We start from the raw sequence: 25,069 nt of genomic DNA on the forward strand, positions 1-25,069 counted from the left end.
GACGCAAAGATAAGGACCGACATACGAGATCCACAACTTCTACCGACACCACGCTAAAGCCGGCTACAGGTGCTCCGGTTCTCAGCGAGGTGCCTATGCAGCCCCTGAGTACTGATGACGCTTCTTTAGCGGTGTCTTCTGTGCCCGAGGTCGCAGGCTCCTCGGCCCGCACTCCGACTTACAGATACCGACGCCACTCTTGGCGGGGAAACTCAGAATTTAGACAGACCTGCTACCTCTCAAGGTGTCTTCAGGCCTTCCTCTTTTTCCATTAAGGCTTTCACAAAATCCAAAGCAGCCATGAAAACTAAAAGACAAGCTCCACAGAGCCCCTCTCTAGGCCCCATGCCTAAAAAACACATGCTCAAAATGGCAGAGGATTTGATTACTCTTATCAGGGGTTCTCAACCACCCTCGGACAAAAGGCCCAGACTGGAGGAAGACTACCCTTCCTCAGACCAAACCTCTATTACCTCAGAACATTCTGAGGACCAGGAATATTCATATTCCCCTTTTGAAGATTCTGATGCTGAGGAGTCCATTCCCTCAGTCTCCCCCCCTGAGGACTATTCTTTTGGGGAAACCTTACATACCTTGAGGGAACACTTTCACTGGGAAGGCCAAGATTACTCAGATTCCAAGAAAAGGCTCAGGGATTTTCTCTTGCTTCCTCAGCACAGGCCTCTGGCTATCCCTCCTGTTTTGGATATATTAGATGATGTGTACACAGAAGCCAGCCTCAACCCAGATTCTTTACCTCCAGCTCCTGTTAAACCTGACGGGAATTACCGGGTTCCTGATTCTCACCAATTCCTATACAAAAGCCATGCTGCTGACCCAGAAACTATTTCACAGGGTCCCAAGGGAATTAAGGCCTCTACTGCCAAAACCCATTACCTTCAGAGAGGGATTCCAGAGCTTTAGAAAGGTGGGGGAAACAGGTATACACCTCGGCCACTTTAACCATGAGGGCATTAAACTGTCAATTCCATATGTTAAAGTATCAACAGTTTTTGTTATCTCAGTTGAAAAGCAAAATGACACAACCTGAACAACCAGATTTAAAGGAGTTACAGGATTTGTTGCATAGTGCAGAACAAGTGGGTAAACATACCTTGCAATGTGGTTTTGATGCTTTAGAGGCCTCATGTAGAGCTGCTGTTACAGGGTCTGTCATACGTAGACATGCTTGGCTCAAAGAGCAAACCTTACCAGATCATGTCAAAGCTAAATTACTAGATGCACCCCTTCAAAAAGATGTATTGTTTGGTGTTAAAGCTGAGGAGGTACTAAAGAAAATGGAGGAAAAGGCAAGATCAATGCAAACAGTGAAAGATTTCCTACAGGTACAGCCTCCACGTTTCAGCAGAAACTGGCCTTCAAAAAATTGGTCCTTTCCAGCCACGGACAGACCTCAAAGAGGCAGATACAGGCGCCCAAGGGGTAGAGGGCAATCTCAAGGATCATTTAGAGCCAGACAATGGCAAGCTCCTGCACCAAGAGGTGGAGAAGATAGATCACAGCCATTCAGAAAGCAGACACAATGACTTTCCCCTTTGCATGCCAAGCAAAGCTTTAATGGCAGCACCTTTAGGCGGAAAACTGGCATTATTTTCAAAAAATTGGCATATTGTCACAAAAGACAAATGGATCCTGGACATTATAGACAGAGTCTACAGATTCCACTTTCACACCCTTCCAAAAACGAGAGGCATGCCAAACCTGCCACAAAATCAAAGGATAGAGGCACAAAAACAAATTTCAGCTCTCATAGACATGAAAGCTATTCAAGAGGTACCTGCAAAAGAACAAGGTCAAGGTTTTTATTCCAGACTATTCCTGGTACCAAGGAAGGACAAAGATTTGAGACCTATTTTGGACCTATCCATCCTAAACACATATTTACTCGTACCAAAATTCAAGATGCTCACATTACAGCAGCTTCTTCCCATGCTGGGCAAGGAGTCTTTGCTGGTAACATTGGACTTCAAGGAGGCATACCTGCATGTCCCTATCAGACAAGATTGCAGAAGATACCTCAGAGTTCTTGCAGGTTCAACCCATTATCAATTCTCTGCATTGCCCTTTGGCTTATCTACTGCGCCCAGAGTGTTTACGAAATGCCTGGCATCAGTAATTGCCTTCTGCAGACTTCAAGGGATACAAATATACCCATATCTGGACGACTGCCTGATCCAAGCGGACAGCAAGCACATACTTCTGAAACACCTGGCCTTTGTAATAAAATTGTTGAACTTTCTGGGATACACAGTCAACAAAAAGAAATCAAAACTGATACCCTCTCAAGCAATAATTTTCCTGGGTGCCAGCTTGAATACAAACACCCAGATGGCCTACCTCATGCCAGAGAAGCAAGGGCAACTATCTCAATACTTCAGAAAAATGGCAACCTTCACCAGGCTGACTGCAAGGAAAGTCCTGCAGGCTCTGGGATTCATGGCATCTTGCATCCTACTGATCCCATGTGCAAAGCTGCATATGAGGAAGCTTCAATGGTACCTAAAAAACTTATGGTCTCAACACAGCCACAGTTTGGAAACAATTATACCACTCATTCCATGTCTTCAAAAGGAATTTCTGTGGTGGGCTCAAGCATGCCAAAGAAACATAGGTCTCCCCTTCTGCATGCCTCAAGCAAATCAAATCATCACAACAGACGCCTCGGACTACGCCTGGGGGGCGCACATGACAGATCAGTGCATTCAGGGCAAATGGTCCCAAAAAGAGAAGCACCTACACATCAATCAAAAGGAAATGCTAGCAGTACAAAATGCTATTATGGCCTTCAAAGATCTACTGCATCCAGGCCAGCTATTGATAAGGACAGACAGCACCACAGTGATGTGGTACATAAACAAACGGGGAGGAACTCATTCATACCCCCTGTGCAGACTAGCCATGTCCCTTTGGAACATGGCTCTGGAATTGCAAATCCAACTTCAAGCACAATTCCTGCTAGGGAAGGAGAACCCGCTGGCAGACAACCTAAGCAGAAATATGACAGATCCACACGAATGGAAGTTGCATCCTCAAGTTTTCGCAAAGATAATTCAGGCATGGGGACGGCCAGACATAGACCTCTTTGCTACCCACAAAAATTACCAACTGAAAAAATTTTGCTCAAGGACCTATCATCCACAGTCCTGGAAAGTGGACGCACTTTCTTTCAATTGGACAACAATGACAGTCTATGCCTTTCCACCTCTTCCTCTGCTGCCCAAAGTTCTATTAAAAGCCAGAGCAGAGAGGCCAAAGATGATTCTCATTGCTCCAGACTGGCCAAGACAACACTGGTATCCACTCCTGAAGAGCCTGACGCATTCCCCTCCATGGATCCTGCCTCTAGTGCCTCTTCTGTTGACCCAACACAACTTCAAAACTCTTCACAGTCAGCTAAAAACCCTCAATCTAGCCGCATGGAGGATTCCTTGATTTTCCAACAGACCCTCCTCTCCAAGGAGGTGCAGGATGTCATCTTGGAAGCCAGAAGACCTTCAACTAGAAAAGCCTCCTCCGCCAAATGGAAACGGTTTTGTGCCTGGAATCAGAAAAAGGGCCAGAATCCTTGGGTTCTAAATTTACCTCAAATATTACAGTACCTAGCTGAGATGTTTAACAGTGGACTTTCCTTCTCCTCCATCAAAATCCATGCTTCAGCCATTTCTGCACAATACAACACTGATCCTCCTTTATTCTCTCATCCTCTCTTAAGACAGTTCCTCAGAGGGGTTAAGAATATAAAACCCCCAAGGAAACCACCAGTACCTGCTTGGGACCTCAACTTTTAGAAAAACTGACTCTGCCTCCATTTGAGCCAGCTGCCTCAACAGAACTACAATATTTGTCATGGAAAACAGCTTTCCTTCTGGCTATCACCTCAGCACGCAGGGTTTCGGAACTACAAGCCCTCATGGCGGTGCAACCTTTCATCATTTTCCATCAGGACAGAGTTTCCTTACGAACCAACCCTTCCTTTATGCCAAAGGTAGTATCCAGTGTTGCCTTGAATCAGACTATACACTTACCTACCTTTTATCCTAACCCACAAAACAAAGGGGAAAGACTACTACATTCCTTGCACATTCACAGACAACTTCGTTATTATTTGGACAGGACAAAGCCATTCAGAAAATCAGAGCAACTCTGTGTGTCCTGTGCTACAGGTGCTCAAGGAAAGGCTATTTCCAAACAGACCATCTCAAAATTGATAGCCCACTGCATACGCTTTTGTTACTCATTTCATGGAAAAACTGTACCTACAAGCATCAGATCTCACTCCACAAGGGCCACAGCTACCTCTGCAGCTTTCCTCAGGGGGGTTCCTACCAAGGATATTTTGGAAGCAGCCACTTGGAGTTCTGTGCACACTTTCTCCAAGCACTATCACCTTCCACTATACTCTAAATCTAGAGCGGGCTTTGCCACAGCAGTCTTGCAGGGCATCCTTGCTCCTCCTAGTTCCACTTAGTGCCTGCCACCCCTTTTTAGCTTTGGGATTATACCCATCTGTTATGACTGCAGCTGTATGCACGATGAACATAGTACAGTTTTGTACCTACCATAAATGTAGATGTTCGAGTGCTAATACAGCTGCAGTCCAGGTTTCCCTCCCTCCATCCACTCTTGGGACAGGCCTTATGGCAAACACCTCCTCGTACAACCTGATTGGGGTATTCTTTATGGTGTATTTGCTTGCAAACTACTGTTTTTTGATTATATTACATTGCATTATTACATGAGTTTATGTTTTGCCTTCCTTCTGGGGGCACCTGACATCTGGGGCAAGAAAAACTGAAGAAAATGGCGTCGGCTGGTTCTTTTATACCCCTGCCGCACTGACGCCAGGGAAGAAGCGACGACAACCAACGCCGGACCTAGACTTTGGAATTCGGCCGACCGAGGGACCGCCTGACGGCAGGATAACCCATCTGTTATGACTGCAGGTGTATTAGCACTCGAACATCTACATTTATGGTAGGTACAAAACTGTACTTTTCTACCTCGAAGCTGAGTGTTTCAAGAAAAGACAGTTAACAGGTGCTAACAGTGTACTGATACTAACTCAGCACATTGTAAGTTACACATTATAAAAGTAGTAGTTACAATAAATGTTGATAAATGCTCACATTTTAAGTAAATTTTGTTTCAGCTTTGCAGTAACTGGACGGTATTGCATATCATAACTGTGCATATGAAGTAATGTGCAATGAGCCTCCATATCACATTATGGAAAAATGGTTTATAGACAGGTTCTACTTTACTGTTCGAAGTAGGGACTACTGTTACATATCTTGGATTCAGAAATTGTGTGTAGTGCCATAATGACGTACAGTGTTGCAGACACTATTTTCAAAAACATGGAAAAAGGTTAGCCTTACCACAGCTGTATCTGTTCACTTAGAATGAAACTTTGATAAATTCAGCTACAGTGTGGTAGTGTGAAAGGCTTAGAAGGTATGGATTTGGTGAATGTCTTTGCAATTGTTTGAATAGTATCCTGTAAATAAGCTATAATCTGGAATCTGACAAAGGTCATTTTGGGCTATATTCTGTTTGTAATGTTCATAAATTGTCTACTTCGCTCTCTTGATTTCTGAATAACTTTTATGGGAGGCCCTATCCCCCACTGTATGAGGTTAGATGATCAGGTGCAGAAAGCACTGACTTTAGTAAGTTATTTGCATGACTCATTAAAAGTAGCGTCTTTGTTTTATATAGACATATATAGATATAGATAGATACAGTACACAGTGCATAAAACTAGACTTGTATTATGTCTGTACTTCATATATGTACTGTTTCTCTGAATGTTTCTGAATTCACATTGTTTTTTGTCCTATATGTCTGGAAGTTTATTTGCCCTGTGGCCTTGGTCTTGACCTTAAAATGTTGCTCTACCAGCTAATCCACAAAGTTAACATACCCAAGTGAAAATAACCTACCTCTCAACGTCATGTCCAGCTGTAATCATGTTAGGTGCCAGCTGAAACTCAAACACGCATCTTACCAGTGACCATTAAGACACTCAAGAAAAGCAGCTACTGAATTTAAAGTATCTTACATTTGGGAATGTGTCTGGATGCGTGTGTGTCTTGCAGTTAGCTGTAACCTTACTCTGTCTTATACCCACTGAGTGTCAGGTTGGGCTTTGTCTGTGCTGTGAGCCTGCATTTAAGTGGATCTCAGTATGTCAACAAACTCACTGCCTTACTGGCATATGGATAGTAATGCCCTGCTTCCCTCTCTGTCTGGCAGTCTACCAAAGCTCCTCCCACTGCCTGTCTGTGGATGTGGTGGACCAATCGTCTGTCAGCACAGGGACTGCCTTCCAGACCCATAGACAGGACACTTTCAGTTTTCTTATGCCATAGTAAGAGAAGGCTCTCTTAGAAGACTGCTTCTTTTGCCGAGATATCTATAGCTCATGAGCTCAGACAGGGAGCCCTTTTGTTTTTTTATTTCCTACCTCTGCTTTTTCTGTCAGTGCTTAAATAGAATATTCTGATTAAAACTATTGTATATGCTTCTGTTTTTACTTTGACTAGCATAGTAAGTTCTGTGCTCTTGGTAAAATGCTTCATTTGGAAGTTTTGACAGGAAAACTTGCTAATACTGCTTTTTTCTATGGAGCTACGATTATTTGAGGTGATTGAGCAGGATTACAGCATTTAAAATGATTTTTTCCTTTTGAATCACAGTGTTGGCTCCATTTTGTATGTTAAACATTTGTGACAGTTTTATCATTTTATGATTTATTTCTTGTCTAATGTTTTAGGCTTTTATCTTTTCATTGTGACTTTCGTGCATGTATTTTGTGCTTGGTACTGTGTTATAAAAACTAATTTTATTAAGTGCACTCTTTAGAAAAGTAACCCCTATAATGGGATTTGTCCAATTTTTTTACTGGGCTGACCATATAGCAAGTATTTGGTATTGATCTTGCTAGTTGTTTTTGTCCTGACTTGATGGACTGTGATGAAATGCTCCACCACCACCTTGTACCCCCTTGTGCACTTAAAAATCTGAAATAATTCATGAAATATGCCTAAGCCTATGACTTGTGACTCCACAGCAGCCTTAGGCAGGCTATTGAACCACTTGCCTTCTTTTGTCTCATGGTCCCCTGATCTGATGTTTGTACTACAACTGTGTATGACACGAGAGTCAGACACATCCTCCAGAGTACCAGTGCCTGGGTCAGGCTTGGGGGAACAAAACTGTTTAGGTGCAGAAGAAGTTAAGGACGCAGAATCTAAATCCGAATTTTTGGAAATTTCAGAGTAATGATCAATTTCCCCTGAGGAGAAGCAGGTTCAGAAACCCAAACAGATATTTTCTTTTTCTAAATGCTGAGTAGCTTTAAGGATGCATTCATCTGGGAGGAATCATTGGATGTGCTCGATCAGAAGGGTGTATGATCTTTTGGAGGATGAGTTCCCTGATGTGACGACCCTCCTACATTGATCCTAGCCTTGTAGAATGTTTTTAAGAAAGCTTGCAATTTTCTTCTTTTGATTGAATGAATCTGCGCTTCAAAAAGTGTTTTAGGAAATTCATGGTGTGCTCGACTATGCCTGGTCTCCAAGCACCCCACTCCACCCCGCCCCCTTTTCCAATAAAAGGACTTTTGTCGTTATCAAACCCAATCCCTCCTAATAAGCTAGGGAGGTGGCTAGTATCTCAGGGGAAAGAAGCTGGCACAGTCCAGCACTGTAGCTTTTAAGGTGTTTAACCACCAGTGTTTTATGTGGATGTTTATGTAGAGGTGTATGTGTAGTTTAGACTAATTTGCTGCATTTGTTATCTGCAGAGCAAAACATCTGTGTTAAAGATATTATTTCCAGTGTCTAAGGAATGCATTGGAAGGGGGCTAATACTGTTTCTAGAAATGCAGTGACGTCCGTGGTGAGAAGGAGGTATGCTTGGTTGCACAGACAAAACTTTTCTAGTGAGTTCCAAAATGAGATTTTTGAATGCTCCACTTGAATCTGATTGTGTGTCAGCATATGATCAGATCCTTAAACACTGGAATGACAAAGGTAAACTGATGCAAGGGGTGTTGAAAATATTCCATATTCCTAAGTTTCTAAGCCAAACAATAAGCAAGGCTCCAAAATTAAATAGCAGGATGAGATCTCTGCCAAACCTAATGAGAGGAGTTCCATTCCCAAAAAAGGATAAACCCCCCTTCCAACCTATGACTAGGCTAAGGTGCAGCACTTGTCTTCCCGAAATCCCCTTCCAGGTGCCCTGCCTCGAATGCTAGCTTTCAACAAGGCAGCCTTGACAATCAGTTCTTTCCAACAAATTTATTTTGTTTATTTATTTAATGTTTGTTGACTGGGAAAGTCTGACTAAGGCAGAGACTATTTTCAGAGACCACCTGAGGAGAAATGTTCTTTTTTAGGCAATCTGGCTCGCCTCCTAAGGGCAAGAAGGGTTGTAGACATGGACCTCCTGTTAGGTATGGAAGCCGTTTTGCTCCCAAATGTTTCTGGTCATCATGAAAGGAGGGCACTTAGACTAATTCTGAGTCTTTCCTGACTGAATACCTTTTTCAAGATTCTTTCCTTTTGGCTGTTGTCTCTGCAAATATTTTTTTTCTTCTTTTTACCCCAGGTCTGACTGGTATCTTTGGATCTCAAATATGATACTTTCACATCCCCATCCATTCTCTTCTCCGGGAAATTTATACATTTTTCTGTTTCTTCCTTGCATTTTCAGTTCTGTGCTTTCCCTTTTGGCCTCTCTACTGCATCCAAAGTGTTCACCGAATGCCTCGCTCCCGTCATTGCTTTTGCAGGAAGCGACTAGTTTAGATCTTTCCTTACCTAGACGATCTGCTTATTCAAGCTCCTTCCCATAACACTCTGCTTCAGGATCTCAGGGGTTCACCATAAACTTTCAGAAATCGGTTCTGAAGCCTTCCCAAGATCAGATTTTCCTCAGCTGCAGACTTCAGATAGCTCCCATGGCTATATCTGCCTTTCCCCAAGGGTCTGTCTCTAATTGCCTTTTTCTAGTCCCTTCCTTCTCTGGTGTCTGTCACAGTCAGGGAATTTCTCAGGGTACTTTGGTTCATAGCTTCCGCCATTGCCATTTTCCCTCTTGCCATGCCTCCATATAAAGAGGCCTCAGTGGTACCTTAAGTCAGTGTGACTTCAACATTGCCACCCCCTAGACTTTCTGGTACCTTTCCTTCCCTGTCTCAAGCTTCAGTGGTGGAGTCATCAAATTTCACTCAACCTGGGGCTTACTTTTCAAGTTCCATTTCCAATTCAGGAGCTCTTTACAGATGCCTCAGATGGGGGTGGGATGCCTCCTGTGGCCCACTCAAAGCTCTGGGTCTCTGGCCTCCTCATCAGAGGTCAAACCACATCAGTGTAAAGGAGATGAGGGTTCTGGCTCTTCAGGCTTTTCTTTCCCCTCTTTCATCCCAGGCCCCCTCAAAGTTTTCACAAAGAATACCACAGTGATGTGGTATGTCAACAATCAAGGGAGTTACATGGTCCTATTTTGTTTGTAGACTAGCTGTTCAGGTCTGGGATCTAGCTATCCAGTATCAAGTGACTTGTCAGGCAGTTTACATTCCCTCTGAACACAATGTAGTGGCAGACTCCTTTAGTAGGTCCAGCACACAACCTCATGAATGGATGCTTCCCAGAGATGTGTTCCTGGACATTGCCCATCAAGAGGGTATTCCTCTGGTAGATCGTTTTACATCCACTCTGAACAGACAACTTCCTCAATTCTTTTTCAGAGTCCCAAGTCCTCTGGCTTGGAATGTGGATGCCCTGCCTTTTCCTTGGAAGGAATGTTTCTGTACACCTTCCCTCCCCTTCCTTTGTTAACACTAATCTTGTACAAGTTCAGGCAGGACTCGCCAAAAATTTTGCTAATGACTCCCTTTTGGCTCAGACAGCATTGGTTCACCCTGCTGTCTCACTTTGCCAGGGGCAGTCACTGCAAGTTACCTCACCAGGTGGATCTTTTTACACAAGACCAGAGAACTCTTATCCATACTCACTTGTCCACTGTTCAGCTGACTCTGTGAGTGATAAGAGTTTTGATCCCTTTCAGGCATCTCATTTCTGAGGACATGCTTTGAGTTCTGCAGGAGGCCAGGAAACCCACTACCAGGAAATCATATATGTCTAGATGGAGGCGATTTTCTGTCTATTGCCTCTTCGCCATTAGGAAACCCCTGTCAGTGGAGGTTCCTCTGGTTCCCTCTTATTTATGTGATCTGATCCATGCTGAGTTTGCATACTCTTCAATTCAAGCACACCTGTCAGCAATTTCTGCTTGTCTGCCCTTGACTCCTCTGGCCTCTAGATTTGAGATCAAGCAATTTCTTAGAGTTGTCTTTCATATTACGCCTTCCAAGAAGCCTATTCCAGCTTCTTGGGACCTCAGTTTTGTATTTGAAAAATTGACTTGGGCTCCTTTTGAGCCTAATTTTTCAGCTTCCTTACAACATTAAACTTGGAAGAAATTAGCAGTATGAACTTCAGGGTCTCATGGCTGTTACTCTTTTTTTAGTTTTGCACAGTGTCTCTTCATACTAATCCTTCTTTAATGCCCAAGGTGGTCAATGAGTTGTCCAGTAATCAGTCTGTTCATCTTCCTTCCTTTTTTTCCTTCTCTGCAGTCTGCCATTGAGAAGGCTCTTCATACCTTGGATTTATGTAGACAGCTTGGTTATTATTTGGTTAAAACAAAAGTTATTTGCAAATCTGAATGGCTTTTTGTTTCCTTTCATCCCAGGACTTTGGGTTTGGCTGTTTCCAAGCAAACCATCTCTCCTGGATTTCTAAGGCCATTTCTTTTTAGTGTTCTTTTCATGGAAAAGTGTCTTTCCTCATTTAAGGCTCAATTTGATGTAGTCAAGTTTCATTAATTTCTCAACTGTTGAGTATGGATCCTACCCTCAGGTCTGATTCTGGCACTTCTTCCAAGTCACAGAATCTTGAACTGTCAAGCTCTTTCCTTTACCCATAAAGCCCAACCAACCTAACACACCTTAGATTTGTTTGCTGCCCATAAGACTAACAGAGCAGAGCGAAATAGTAAAAGAATAGATGATGGAGCTCAAACTGGAAGAGAGGTTTCTCCAAAACTCATCAATCTCTCCCAGAGATGGAAAGAAAGGAGGGGGTAGGTGGGTGGGAGGTTGAGAAAGAATGAAAGTGGACAACACAAATGGAACGTTATGGTAAGTACATAACTTTTTAATCTGATGTCCGATTTTATTCATTCCTCAGCTGTTGGGACAGAGTCCTCAGCTACCTAAATTCCAGAGGGCTCCAAGGAAAGGGTATTGCAGAGCACTGCTAAGCCAAAGGCTGCTCTTCCCCTCGAGACCAGATCCAGTTTGTAAGGAGCAGTAAAAGTATGAGGATTAGCCAAAGTTGCAGTTGCAAAAATATCCAAGGAAATTCTGGGCAAAAAGGCTGATGAAGTTGCCATAGACCTGCTGGAGTGGACTGTGGGTGGTTTTGGCAAGGGTAAGGAAAATGGACAACACAGATGGAACATTATGGTGAGTGCATAACTTTTTATTCTACTCAGGCAGTTGGCTCCTCTGGTGCTTTTTACAAGGGGTCTGGATAGCAATTCCATTGTTGAAGCTGCGACTTGGTCCTCTGTTCATACTTTCACTAATCATTACAAGTTGGATGTTACTTCCAGGGCCAGGGCATGCTTTGCCAGGGCTATCCTGCATGGATTTTTAGAGGGCTGTTCTCTGCCTTCCTCTTTCCAGTCTTCTTCTTGAGCTCTTGTACTCTCCTTTAGGTAAAGAATACTGCAACAGTGATCTGGAAGGAACATAGTAATGTTACCTTGGCAGTAGATGTCTTTGTCTTCAGTATTCACTCCCTCCCTCCTACCCCCTGTGTTCAAAACTCTTGCCCTGTCCTTTTCTTGCCTTTCTGGCCGAGGGGCTCATCAGCATCTTCCTTTTGTCGTTCTGTATGCACATGTTCTCCTTGTCCCTAAGGGCTTTCTGTTCCTCATGGTGCTTTTCACCTCTGAGTGTGTGCAATCCATATGTCACCTTTATGCCATACACTTTACACGGGAAGCATACATGTGACATACGATGCCTGTAACAACTAAAAGGCTTTGGTATACTGACCTGAAGTTGGGCTTTCCTTGGCAGAAGATCCCTTAGCTAAAAAAATACTGCAACAGTGAAGGGAAGAACATCTACCATTGTGGTAAGATTTTACATAACTGTACTACTGGTCGATAAAGTACTAAAGCATTTAAAAGTGTGCTACAAAATTATCCAGCTGTCTTGCATCACACACTAGAGGTGCTGTTTCTGTTAATGTCCTAATCCTTAGATTGAAATGTTCAGTATGTTTGCTGGTAATGAATTCCAGCCATAATATCCATATGCTTTGTACAGCTGTAAATAAAATGTGTCTGTCCATTTCACTGTCTGATATGAGGGAACACAGCTGTCTCTATAAAGGACTGTCTGGCTACCTATTACAGGTAGATACACCTTGCTGTTAAACAAAAATCTTAAGGTTGTCACATTTAGAGAACTGTCCTACACTGAGGGGGAGGTGGTAGGTTATCATTATTTGAAATGTACTGTCCAAGGAACTCTAACATCATTTTACTTGTCAGTAGGAGAGTAACACTTTAGGAAGGTGGCACCAGCTTGTTAGAATAAATGTCCAGTACATATCAAAAGTGAACAAAATCTAAATTTGTCAGTTTTTAATTACAGTTGAGGGAGTTCTTCCAGCTTTAGTGGAGTTAGAAAGAAAGCATTGACTAGAGAAATGACAAAGAATTCAGTCAGCAGCACAGGCGTTTGATGGAGTTGTTAGATGTAGCAGTTTAACAGTAGTGGGATGGAGCAGGAAGGATGCAGTCATCTCTTGGAGGAGGGACAGTATTGCAGTGTGCGGCTTGGAGGGTGGTAGTCTAATTCATCAAGACACCAGTTGTTCACAGCCTTCATTAGAGTGAGTGTGGGAGTGTGTATTCATGCGGAAGGCATTGTGGGTCCCTGTGCTGATGAGATTATCTTCTCATACTCATGGGGTGGGGTTAGGCTATAAAAATGCCGTCTTTGGTAGGATGCTAACAAGAGCACAAGCAATCCTCATAGCTACTTTATATTATGGCCCCTCTTGGTGAGTCTTTACTACCACGAGTCCCTAACATGGAGGAACAAGCAGGCAGAGTTCCATTTGGTGAGGTTTGACATTCGCCAGGCATTGAACAAAAAAAAAAAAACAGCTAGGGAAAAAAATAAGGTTGAGGGGGGAGTAACTTGTAGATTGGTACAGATCTCACTGTTATAGGTATAATGGATGAAATGAATATGAACTGAACCTCATGCATCAAACTTTACATTCGCAGTTATATGGTAAAACCTTATGGTTCATTATCTGCTGTTATTTAGACATAAACCATGTCACTAGCATGAAAATAGCAGACTGCCTTCACTTCTTTGTTACATGAGAAAAACTGAAAATAAAACCCATTGTTTTTAGTACTAAAAGCAACAGTAATAAGCAGTCCAAAACATAAACTCGAGCGACTTAATCACTGGAATAACTCATAAATAAAAGCTGAGTTATTCAGGTGACCAAGACTGCTCGAGTTTACTTCTTCAGTGCCTTCATAGAAAAAGATTTAACATCTGAAGTTTTGGATTGTTTGTTTTGCTTAGACATCTAAGTTTAACAGTTTTTATTTGCCATTTTTCTGAAATAGCAAGGAAGTGAAGGCAGTCTGGTATTTTCACACTGGGGGCAGTTATCTCCTCACATCTCTGCTGTGATTTATATACTTTTTCATCCTGTAACTCACATTTGGTGTATATAGGGTTACTAGATGTGAGGTGGATTTACCAGAGCCATTGATTTTCTTTGTCATCTGTTACTTAAATGCATTGCCTGTTGCTGTGTGTGTGTTTCTTGTACTACCTGTTGTCATGCTATCAGGTTTTAAACTATTCTTGTGTGTACTAATTTTCTGTGCCTTATGACCTGGATCCTAGCTGAAAAGAGTCCATAGGACTGGCCTACTTACCTGATTAACAGTCATTAAAATAAGTAATAACCTGATTTAACAGTCAGTAAAATAAGTAATAATTTGTAAATATTCATTTTCTCCCTGCTTTACTTTTGTAAGTGGGCTTTATCCATTAGTGACTGTAACAATCAGTGTGTTGCATTTTTAATTACTGTTATAATTCCTACCTGTATCTTTCTCACACTTTCTGTTGTGGATATGGAGGGTTGGTCAGCTTTTCACAGATAAATGAATTTAATGACCTCAAATTGGAACATTTTTGAACTCCACAAAGAAAACCGACAGTGTATTGTTGCAGTTTGTGGAGCACTAGTCTGTAAAGTTTTAGTCCACATTTTAAAATTAAAGACAATTAACACTTTTGCATATTTTTGATTCAGAGTGTAATAGCATGGTTCCTTCTCTTTTGTGCCTGCAGAAAAAAATATCTGTGTAAAGCACTAAAATAGACAGTCTATATTGCTAGTTTGTGTTTACTGAAGGTGAGGGGAGGACTAGCTATGTAGAGATTGTGATCATAGAGTTAAAATTAGCAGACCACTGTATTCCAGTCATGATATGAAACTGAAATCTAACACATTCACTGGCTGTAGTAGTATTAAAAAATAACTTATAGTTGTACAGCAGTCACTGCATTTCTTTCAAATCACTACCTTTATTTTGCAGATCCCAGGACAGCTGCTTCAATTGCTGCTGGAGTTGCTAGTTCGTTGTCCGAAAAAATTGCTGATACCATTGGAAATGATGGGAGTGGTGCTCCATTGTCATCAGTGCAACTGCATTTTATTAAAAACATGATACAGGATACACTAGAAGATTTCAGGTATGTGATGAGCTTTTTACTCAGGATGTTGCTGTGACAAACTGGTTATTTGAGTGTTGTCACACATTTGCAGTGTGTTGCCTTTCAACTTTTCTTTTTCATCTTGTACTATTTGTCTATGTGCAGAATCCTGTTGTCTATAGAGAAGTCTGGTTGTAAGACTGGATTTTTTGCACTGAATTAAGTCTTTTTTTTCCTGACCGTAACTGCCAGCTTCAATTCTATGGCAATCAGGTAGGACTACTCTTTCCTGGTGGGATGATTGCCAGTTGCAATAGGCACTCATTCAAGCAGGCATCCATCTTCTTGCATTATATGGCTGTAATCCCTCCCCTTGGCCGCCATGTGCACACTCACATGCAAGGATTTGCATTGCTACACCTGAGGGCATGCATTTTTCTGCAAATGCACAAAAGCTACCAGTGTATGTCCCAGCTTTTACCTGCAGGACACCCTTTTTGCAGTAAGTGTCTGCAGAGTAGTTAGTTAGACTGCCACTCTTCTCCCATGATAGGTGAGCCAACATTCCATGCTTGCTCCTATGCTCCCCTTTCTAGGTCCTGAAGCACCTGAACAATTATTCGAACTCTGGTTGTGTGGGAAACAGTCAGCACTTTATCCCTCTGTGCCACAGAGCTGGGCATACATTGAATTCCTTGGTTAATTTGATGTTTTATATATATATATATATATATATATATATATATATATATATATATATATATATATGTATATGTGTGTGTGTGTGTGTGTGTGTATATGTGTGTATGTATGTATGTATATATATATATATATATATATAGCCCGTGTGTATATGTGTGTGTGTGTGTGTGTGTGTGTGTGTGTATATATATATATATATATATATATATATATATATATATATATATATATAGCCGCGGTGGTACAGCTGTTAGCGTTGTCGCCTCACAGCAAGTGGGTCCTCCTGTTCGATTCTCAGCTGGAGCTCCATCTGTGTGGAGTCTGCATGTCCTCCCCGTGCTCGAGTGATGTTAGAAAGACATGCAGGTAAGTGCGTGCGTGAATGGGTGTGCCTTCTTTGAAGGTTGGGCGTCGGGCTGGCAACTCGGCACCGTAAAAACCTACTGCCAATCATTAGCGGACCGGTGTTCCGCTGTGGCGACCCCTAACTGGGAAAAAGCCGAAAGACCATTATTATGATAGATATATATATATATATATATATATATGACACCAAGTGTTTGTCTAGCATACATTTAAGCAATCAGTCAGTAAATGAAATATGATTGCCTGAGTCAAAAGTTGTCTGATATTTTGGATGGAAAATGGTAAAAAATGCGTTTATTGAATACAGTTGTTTCAGTGCATGATGGTTGCAGAAGTCAGATTTTAACCACAAGTCTCACATGCTCAGAAATTATTTTGCAACAGTTAGGTTGGAATGTGTAGAAAGGGAACAGCAAAAATTAAATAAGTATGCTTTTCTGAGTTGGGATGTTTCCATTTACAGAGGAAAGTGATAGATTTCAGCAAAGTCATTTTAGCAGAAATGTATTCTGCAATTACATTTTATTGAAGTGCCTTTTAGTCACCGTCAGGTTGTATTTAGAACTCAAATCTTGTGGTAAATATGAGTAAAGTGATCAGTTAAGACATTTTGATAGATGTGAATAAACAAGACAGTTTCCCATTTAACATGCACATTCTTTTCCATGAGTATACGAGTTCCTTACTTGTTAATGACATTCAACAAGTGCTTCTGTCACTGTTGGAAGATACATCTGAAATGGCTTACAGTTCAAGTTTGACTGTCTTTTGTCTCCTTTTCTGTCATGTGGCTGTCAGTTCAAATTGTAGCAATTAACTTTGCTGTTTGCACTGTAATGTTCCAGGTTTTCCCGGGAAAGTAAATTGCCTTTGTAGTGTACCTTCACTGTTACCAGATGCTCATAAATTAGATGCATTACTAATTGTTACTTTATTAGCTTTTGCCTTTGTTGCTTACATTGCTTGTACAGCATTCCATTTCGCCTGTGTTCGCTACTAAGATTCCAAGGATATTCATCTAATTATTTGTTCCGTTATTAGAAAATAGAGTTGCTGTGAATAAATGAAAAACATTCTAGCCTCTTTCTTGATGTATCACTAACCAGAAAAATGATTACCAGTCAGTATCATAAATCATTACTTTTCCGCATATATGGGTGAAAACCACATTCCATTTACTTTCTTATGTTGTTTTTGTTTCCAGAAAGCAAAAAGGCTTTAAATTGTCTCCCTTTGGTTTGTCTCATCTAGGTAGTAACTGCAGTATCCCATATGTAAAAGTATATGATAATCACCTGCAATACTAATGATAACTTTTGAGAGTCATCATCTACCAAACATTGAGTAGGATGTACTGTGATGCCTGTGTGCTTGTCAGGATGGTGAGTATAGAGAAAGAGAGAGACCTGGGGTGTGTCTTAACCTCCATGATGTCTTTAATTAGGTTGACTACTAGAAGAAAGTGTACAACCTGAAAAGAAATGTAGCTTTGTGTAATTACCGTGTTAACTTTAAAGTAAAGCATCCTCTTAAGTTCATAGGTTCATACTAGGCTATCTGCCCTAGGGCATTTATAAGCCTAGCCAGAGTATGTTTGGCTTTCGCCACCCATTTTAAATTAATTTTGCTGTGCCCTTTTTCGAGGTTACGTTCACGTGTATGTGCAGGTATATATGTATCACTAAACTTACATTACTTGAGATAAGTTTGTACTAAATGTGGCACAGACTTTTTGCATCAAGTAAAATCTCTTGCATATATATTCAAAGTACGTTTTGCTAAATGCAGCTTTTGAGTTAGTAAAAATAAAAAAAGAAAGTACCCAAAGCACCTGTAACACACACACTGTTTGTCATTTATCACTTTCATCCAAGAAGTACATGGACTTCTTCGGAATAACACAAAATGACAAAAAGCCAGCTTAAATACAATTAAAAAGTCACATGACTGACTCAGTTAAAAAACAAGGCTAGGTCATAATTAACCTTTTCTCCTTAAAGATACCATATGTAAAAATGCTTAATAACTTATTAAACTTTTGACTCTTTACCTTAAAAAACTTTTTAAACCACCAATTATGCCCCTATAACCTACATTCACAAGGAGAGGGGGAGAGAGTTGAGGGGTAGGAACTGGTAGACTCCAGGTCACCAGTTTGTAATATTGTCTACAACTCTTTGAAAGACTTCAAAATATACAACTATAGTGATATATATTAAACCATGACTACCTCTTGGGGTGATTCTGCTGCAGTACAGCTTTACCTGAAGATATGACCTGAGGAGTATCTTGCAGTTCTTGACTGATACAGTTTCTTTGAGGCAGTTGTGGTTGCTTATCTCTTTGGCACTTTAGCATGTTTGTTTCATACTGATGCCCAGGGGTGGCCCATGCTATTGGACTGCCTGACTGCAGCCCCCTCAAAACAAAAAGAACTAAAAATAAAAATAAAAAATAGAAAAAAAAAGTTTTAAAATTCGCGGACTTCGCGCATGCGCAGTAGTCCAGACTACTGGTCTACTGTATGCGCATGCTCAAGGCAGTCCGGCAGTCCTGATAGGGAAACGCGAGGAGACGTCTGTGCACTTTAAAGTGAACAGACACGCTGGGATAATACATCGTGGCCGGACTGCAACACCAGCAGTCGGGAAAGGGTTTGGAACTAATCTCGCGAGTCTTTGGAGTATTGCGCGGGAAGGGGTTTGGATCTAATGTACATTGGTTATTATGGAGAACGGACAGGTAAGTGTGTTTGTTTCAATGTATGGTGCTTTTTCTTTTACTGTTTCAATGAATGGTGCTCCGGTGTGTGTGTTACTGTTTCAATGTATGGTGCTCCGGTGTGTGTGTTACTGTGTCAATGTATGGTGCTTTTTCCTTGTGTGTGTGTGTGTGTGTGTGTGTGTGTGTGTGTGTGTGTGTGTGTGTGTGTGTGTGTGTGTGTGTGTGTGTGTGTGTGTGAAAATGCCCCAGGTGCTCATGGTGGTGTGGTAGGCAATACCTCAGGCTTGAACCCTGTACCCTGTATGCAGGTGTTAAAGACTTGAGTTCCCCTACCCACCACCATTTGTAAAAAAATTGCAGATTTTTGCCTCATATTTGATCTGATCTGTTCCTCATAATATCTGTGGTTTGTAAATGTTGCAATGCTTGATGATATTTGATGGTGAAGTAGTAGCATTGTTGCCTCACAGCTGCAGGTTCTCAGGTTTGATTCTTGGCTGGGGTTCCTTCTTTGTGGGGCCTGTTATCTTCTCCCTGTGTTTGTGTGGGTTTGCTTTTATTTGATGGTGCACTGGTAGCATTGTTGCCTCACAGCTGCAGGTTCTCAGGTTTGATTCTTGGCTGGGGTTCCTTCTTTGTGGGGTCTGTTATATTCTCCCTGTGTTTGTATGGGTTTGCTTTTATTTCATGGTGCACTGGTAGCATTGTTGCCTCACAGCTGCAGGTTCTCAGGTTTGATTCTTGGCTGGGGTTCCTTCTTTGTGGGGTCTGTTATATTCTCCCTGTGTTTGTATGGGTTTGCTTTTATTTGATGGTGCACTGGTAGCATTGTTGCCTCACAGCTGCAGGTTCTCAGGTTTGATTCTTGGCTGGGGTTCCTTCTTTGTGGGGTCTGTATCTTCTTCCTGTGTTTGTGTGGGTTTGCGTTTGTGTCCTCCCATGTTACAAAGACATGTCTGCATTATTTCTTCCTGGGCCTCTGCTGAAAATTGTTTTTTTGTTCCAAGTCAGACTGTCCTGATTAACAAATGTTAAATAAAATTGACAGGCATTTGAATTTCAGACGTCAGGTTTCTGAATGTTTAATTTCTTACATATTTGATGGTGCAGTGGCAGTATTGTTGCCTCAGAGTCACCGCTATAGGGATTTGTGGTTTGATTCTTGGCTGGGGTGCCTTCTTTGTGGAGTCTGCATCTTATCTCTGTGTTTGTGTGGATTTGCTCTGGTGTCCTGCCATTTTACAAAGACGTGTCTACAGGATTTCTCCCTGGGCCTCTGCTGAAAATTGTTTTTGTTCCATCACAAGTAAAATTGACAGGCATTTGAATTTCAGACTTCATAGTCTTCAGAAAATATAGTAAAACAACTTTTTATTCTAGCAATAAATATATAGTAACACAACCTTTTATTATAGCAATTTTTTAAGTTTATAAGGTGACTATTTGAAATGTTTCCTTATTTTTGGGACTGTAATACCCTGTTAGTGGCTTTGTCCAGGTTTTTTGTGCTAAGGTTGACAGCTATGGCAAGAACTGAATTCACTGAATATGTTTGAGGGCTGTATTCCCTCATTACTGGGTTTGTCCAGGTGTTTTGTGCTAAGAGGTTGACAGCTATGGTGAGAACTGAATTCATTAAATGATAGCCATTTAAGTTTCAGTCTTCCTCTCGTTCACAAAACAGCTGATTTGGCATAGTGGTATGTTGTTCTGACTCTTTTTTGCACAGGGACTTTGGCAGTAAAATGTATGGTGGTACCGTGGTAACACAGCATTTTATTCTAGCAGCTTTCCAAGATTATACAAGCAATGTTTAATATGTCCCTGATTTTTGCCCTTTTGACCCACCCCAATAAATTTGGCTTTTTCCAGACTTCTTGTGCTGCGAAGTTGAGATGCAGTTGAGTATTGAGTCGATTTTACAAGGAGCTGAGAGCTGCAGGGGAAGAGAAGTTTAGTGCTAATAGCACAACAGGCTGTGTGCTTGCTTTTGATGCAGAAGGTTGTTGGCTCTACTCCCATAAGGGGTGAATGCTGCCGTACTGAAAGTTAAGATACTAATTATGAGCCTGTTATCAGTTTGCCATCCAGTTCCTATTGCAATATTACTAGCTTATTTTTAATGTAATTTAGGCAATTTATTCCACAGGGGCATCAGACACTTTATTGTTCGATGAAACCATGAAATATAAAGGTGATTGCTAGCACCAACCTCTTCATTACAGATTTATTTAACGTGGAATTATTTAGATGACTTTTTTACTACTTCAGAGATTGTGCATATTTACTGATAATTGTGGGCTGTAGAATTGTGCATATTTACTGATAATAGTGGACTGTAGAAGTTTGAGTAGACTTTTATGATGGAAATGTTCTGAATTGGACAGTTTTGTTTCATTGTTTACTGGAAAAATGTTCAAAGCAATGGGAAGGTGTATCAAAGAGCACATGTGTTTCATATGCAAGGGGCCTATGATTTGTAAACAGCCCAGAATTAATTTTTATCTGCCACGAGTAAAATGTATTTTCTTTGAATGTGGATTTTAATGTTGTTTCAGTGAATGTGAGTTTCAAGGGCAGAGAAGGTTTAATGCCAAGTTTGTTTAGCAGATGTCTTAGTGTTTGTGCTGTAAAATGCAAAAATAAAACTTTCAAATGAAGTTCAAATCATCATAGAAGTAAATCAGTATGCACATTAGTGTTTATGGTAAATGGAGTGAAATAGCAAAGTAATGGATCATTGGAATGGCTGCAGGAGGCTCCATTCGACCAGGGTTTTGTGAGGGGGAAGGGCGGCAAACTTAGACAGCCCCAGCTGAACCATACCTCCCAACTGTCCAGATTTTCAAAGAATGAATAGATTTTTTGCTTCTTATTTTTGATTTGTTCCTCATAAAAATTTGTGGTTTTCTGGCAAATCATTTAGGAATTAAGTCACTAAATAATGACACACCTAGTTTCAGACTTCATAACCTTCAGAAAAATCCATGCTAAAGTAAGACCTGTTCTATCAACTGTCCCAGTTTATAGAAGAGCATTTTTAGTACTGTTTATTTGTTCCCCCCAATATATTTGGCCTTGTCCAGATTTATGTCCCAGTTTATACAAGAGCAATTTTAGTACTGTTTATATGTTCCCCCAATATATCTGGCCTTGTCCAGATTTATTGCATTAACAGGTTGAGAGGTACATGCAAATAAATTGCTTTATAGAATTAGGTATAGCCAAACCTCTGAACTGTCCCTGATTTTGACTCAAAATGTTGCTCTTCCCCTAATGATCCCTCCACAAAATAGCAATTTTGGAAGAAAACATGGAGGGTTTATAATTAAGAAATAACTGTAATAATCAGATTACTTTTATTTCAGAAATGCAAGTAGATTATTTTATTTTGTCAGCTGCTCAAGTTAGCAGTACTAATATTAAAGTGTCCCTTCTTTGACAGGTTCCCAGCTGTATTGTGTTGCTATTTTATAATTTTACATCACATTTTTTGGTCCATTTTTCATAAAATTGTGTTTTTTTTGGCAAATTAGTGACAAATAATTAAAAACTGAAGTTAGAAAATAATGACAGACATTTGAGTTTCAGATTTCATACCATTCAGAAAATTCATACTAATGCAAGACCTCTATTAGCTTTCTAAGGTTATAAGAGCGATATTTTAAAAATTGTCCTTATTTTTGGGCCTTTGTCCCATTTCTTTGTATGGCTTTGTCCAGATTTCTTGCTCTGAGGTTGAGAGCCATGACAAATGTGTCAGGGCCATCACAAGTCAGCCAGAGACATTTCAAACTGTGACATACTTGTTACACCCCACTCCCCCATGTAGTGACTCTGGATGTGTCGAAGCAAGGCAGGGAGTATTTATGCAGTGTAAATGTGCAGAGAATCCCACCCATCCAAGGTAGACACAAGTACTAGAGTGGCTTTTCATCTGTCCTTGATTTTTACAGAATGGTCTGGTTTCTGCATATTTTTTATACTGTTGATTTATGCTTATTACTCAAAGTGCCTGTTGCTCTGTGTTTAAGTAGCAATACTTTAATGACCATCAGGTAAGCTTGGCTGAGATTGCAAGACGCAAGTAAGCTTTAATAAGCATACTGTTAAAGAATTGCCAACATTGAAAGCCTTTCTGTTGCCATGTAGAGAATACTTAACTAGATAATGTATAAGCCTTGGGTATTGAAATGCATATGCCAGTATTTGTAATAAAGGACAGAATTACATTGAGTCTCATTACACTTGGAGACTTCCAGTCATCTCTGCAAGCTTTACCCGTACACCGAATGCCAATCGCGTGGTCCATAACCTGTACAGTAATCCTTTTAAGCAATGTATCTTGAGCTTATTCCTTGTTTGCTTTTCATTTTTTACTTTGATCATGTTTTCCACATGAAACAAGTAGATGTCAGGCAGCAGGTCTTTTTTTGGATAAGGAACATTTTTACAAGTGGGGGCATCAGAGATTTCTACTTTCAGCATGTTACTTGTTACTTTAATAAAGCTGAATATAAATTATAATTAGAACTGCAGTGCAAGAAGTGGTTTGAATTGAGTGCTGCTTGTTTTTCTAATACTTGATTTTGACTGGCATTCCATTAATGTATTTTTAAAAAAAAGTAATTTATTTTTTCATGCCTCACAACCTTTTTTGTTTCCATCTAGATATTAAGCTGTCATGCAGCCAATGCATTGAAATATTTTTATTCTTCTACACTTCATTTTGTCTTGATTGGACTCTCATATGACGGTTTGGTACCCAGTGCAGTATATTTAGTTTTTGTGGTTTGCTACTACAGGTGTGTGTGTGTGTGTGTGTGTGTGTGTGTGTGGTAGGGAATACCTCAGGCTTGAACCCTGTACCTTGTATGCAGGTGTTAAAGACCTGAATTCCCTACCCACCACCATTTGTAAAAAAAAAAAATGCAGATTTTTGCCTCATATTTGATCTGATCTGTTCCTCATAATATCTGTGGTTTGTAAATACTGCAATGCTTGATATTTGATGGTGCAGTGGTAGCATTGTTGCCTCACAGCTGCAAGTTCTCAGGTTTGATTCTTGGCTGGGGTGCCTTCTTTGTGGGGTCTATATCTTCTCCCTGTGTTTGTGTGGGTTTGCTTTTGTGTCCTCCCATGTTACAAAGACATGTCTGCATTATTTCTTCCTGGGCCTCTGCTGAAAATTTTTGTTTGTTCCAAGTCAGACTGTCCTGATTAACAGATGTTAAATAAAATTGACAGGCATTTGAATTTCAGACTTCAGGTTTCTGAATGTTTAATTCCTTGCATATTTGATGGTGCAGTGGTAGTATTGTTGCCTCTCAGCTATAGGTTTTCTGGTTTGATTCTTGGCTGGGGTGCCTTCTGTGTGGAGTCTGCATCTCCTCCCTGTGTTTGTGTGGATTTGCTCTGTTGCCCTATCATTTTACAAAGACGTGTCTGCAGTATTAATCCCTGGGTCTCTGCTGAAAATTGTTTTTGTTCTGTCAGCAGTAAAATTGACAGGCATTTGAATTTCAGACTTCATGTTCTTCAGAATACATAGTAACACAACCTTTTATAGCAATTTTCTAAGTTTATAAGATGAATATTTGAAATTTGTCCCTATTTTTGGGACTGTATTCCCCCATTATTGGCTTCGTCCAGGTTTTTGTGCTAAGGTTGACAGCTATGGCAAGAACTGAATTCACTGAATATGTTTGAGGGCTGTATTCCCTCATTACTGGGTTTGTCCAGGTGTTTTGTACTAAGAGGTTGACAGCTATGGTGAGAACTGAATTCACTAAATGATAGCCATTTAAGTTTCAGTCTTCCTCTCTTTTACAAAGCAGCTGATGTGGCGTAGTGGTATGTTACTCTGACTGTTTTGCTCAGGGACCTTGGCAGTAAAATGTATGGTGGTAACACAGCATTTTATTCTAGCAGCTTTCCAAGATTATACAAGCAATGTTTAATGCGTCCCTGGTTTTTGGGCTTTTGACCCCCCCCCCCCCAATACATTTTGGCTTTTTCCAGTTTTCTTGTGCTGCGAAGTTGAGATGCAGTTGAGTATTGAGTAGATTTTACAAGGAGCTGAGAGCTGCAGGGGAACAGAAGTTTAGTGTTTGCCTTGTTAATAGCACAACAGGTTGTGTACTTGCTTTTGATGCAGAAGGCTGTGGGTTCTACTCCCACAAGGGGTGGATGCTGCCATACTGAGAGTGTTCTCCTTGGTGAAGATACTAACTATGAGTCTGTTATCAGTTTGCCATCCATTTCCTCTTGCAATATTATTACTAGCTTATCATTTTTAATGTAATATAGGCAATTTATTCCTGAGGGGCAACAGACACTTTATTTTTCGATGAAACCATGAAATATAAAGGCGATTGCTAGCAGCAACCTCTTCATTAGTTACAGATT

General features: G+C 40.7%; 1 protein-coding gene across 1 annotated transcript in view; it reads left to right on the top strand.

The window, feature by feature from the left end:
* NEDD1 (NEDD1 gamma-tubulin ring complex targeting factor) overlaps nt 1–25,069 on the top strand; it is a 955,822-nt gene that overhangs the window by 737,083 nt on the left and 193,670 nt on the right. Inside the window, exon 13 of the mRNA XM_044087817.1 lies at nt 14,752–14,908. Within this exon, the coding sequence (XP_043943752.1) occupies nt 14,752–14,908 (157 nt within the window). The remainder of the gene's footprint in view (nt 1–14,751; nt 14,909–25,069) is intronic.

This window comes from Protopterus annectens, chromosome 11.part0 (genome assembly GCF_019279795.1).
Source record: "Protopterus annectens isolate FY-2018-M chromosome 11.part0, PAN1.0, whole genome shotgun sequence".
NCBI classification, from domain to species: Eukaryota; Metazoa; Chordata; order Ceratodontiformes; family Protopteridae; genus Protopterus; species Protopterus annectens.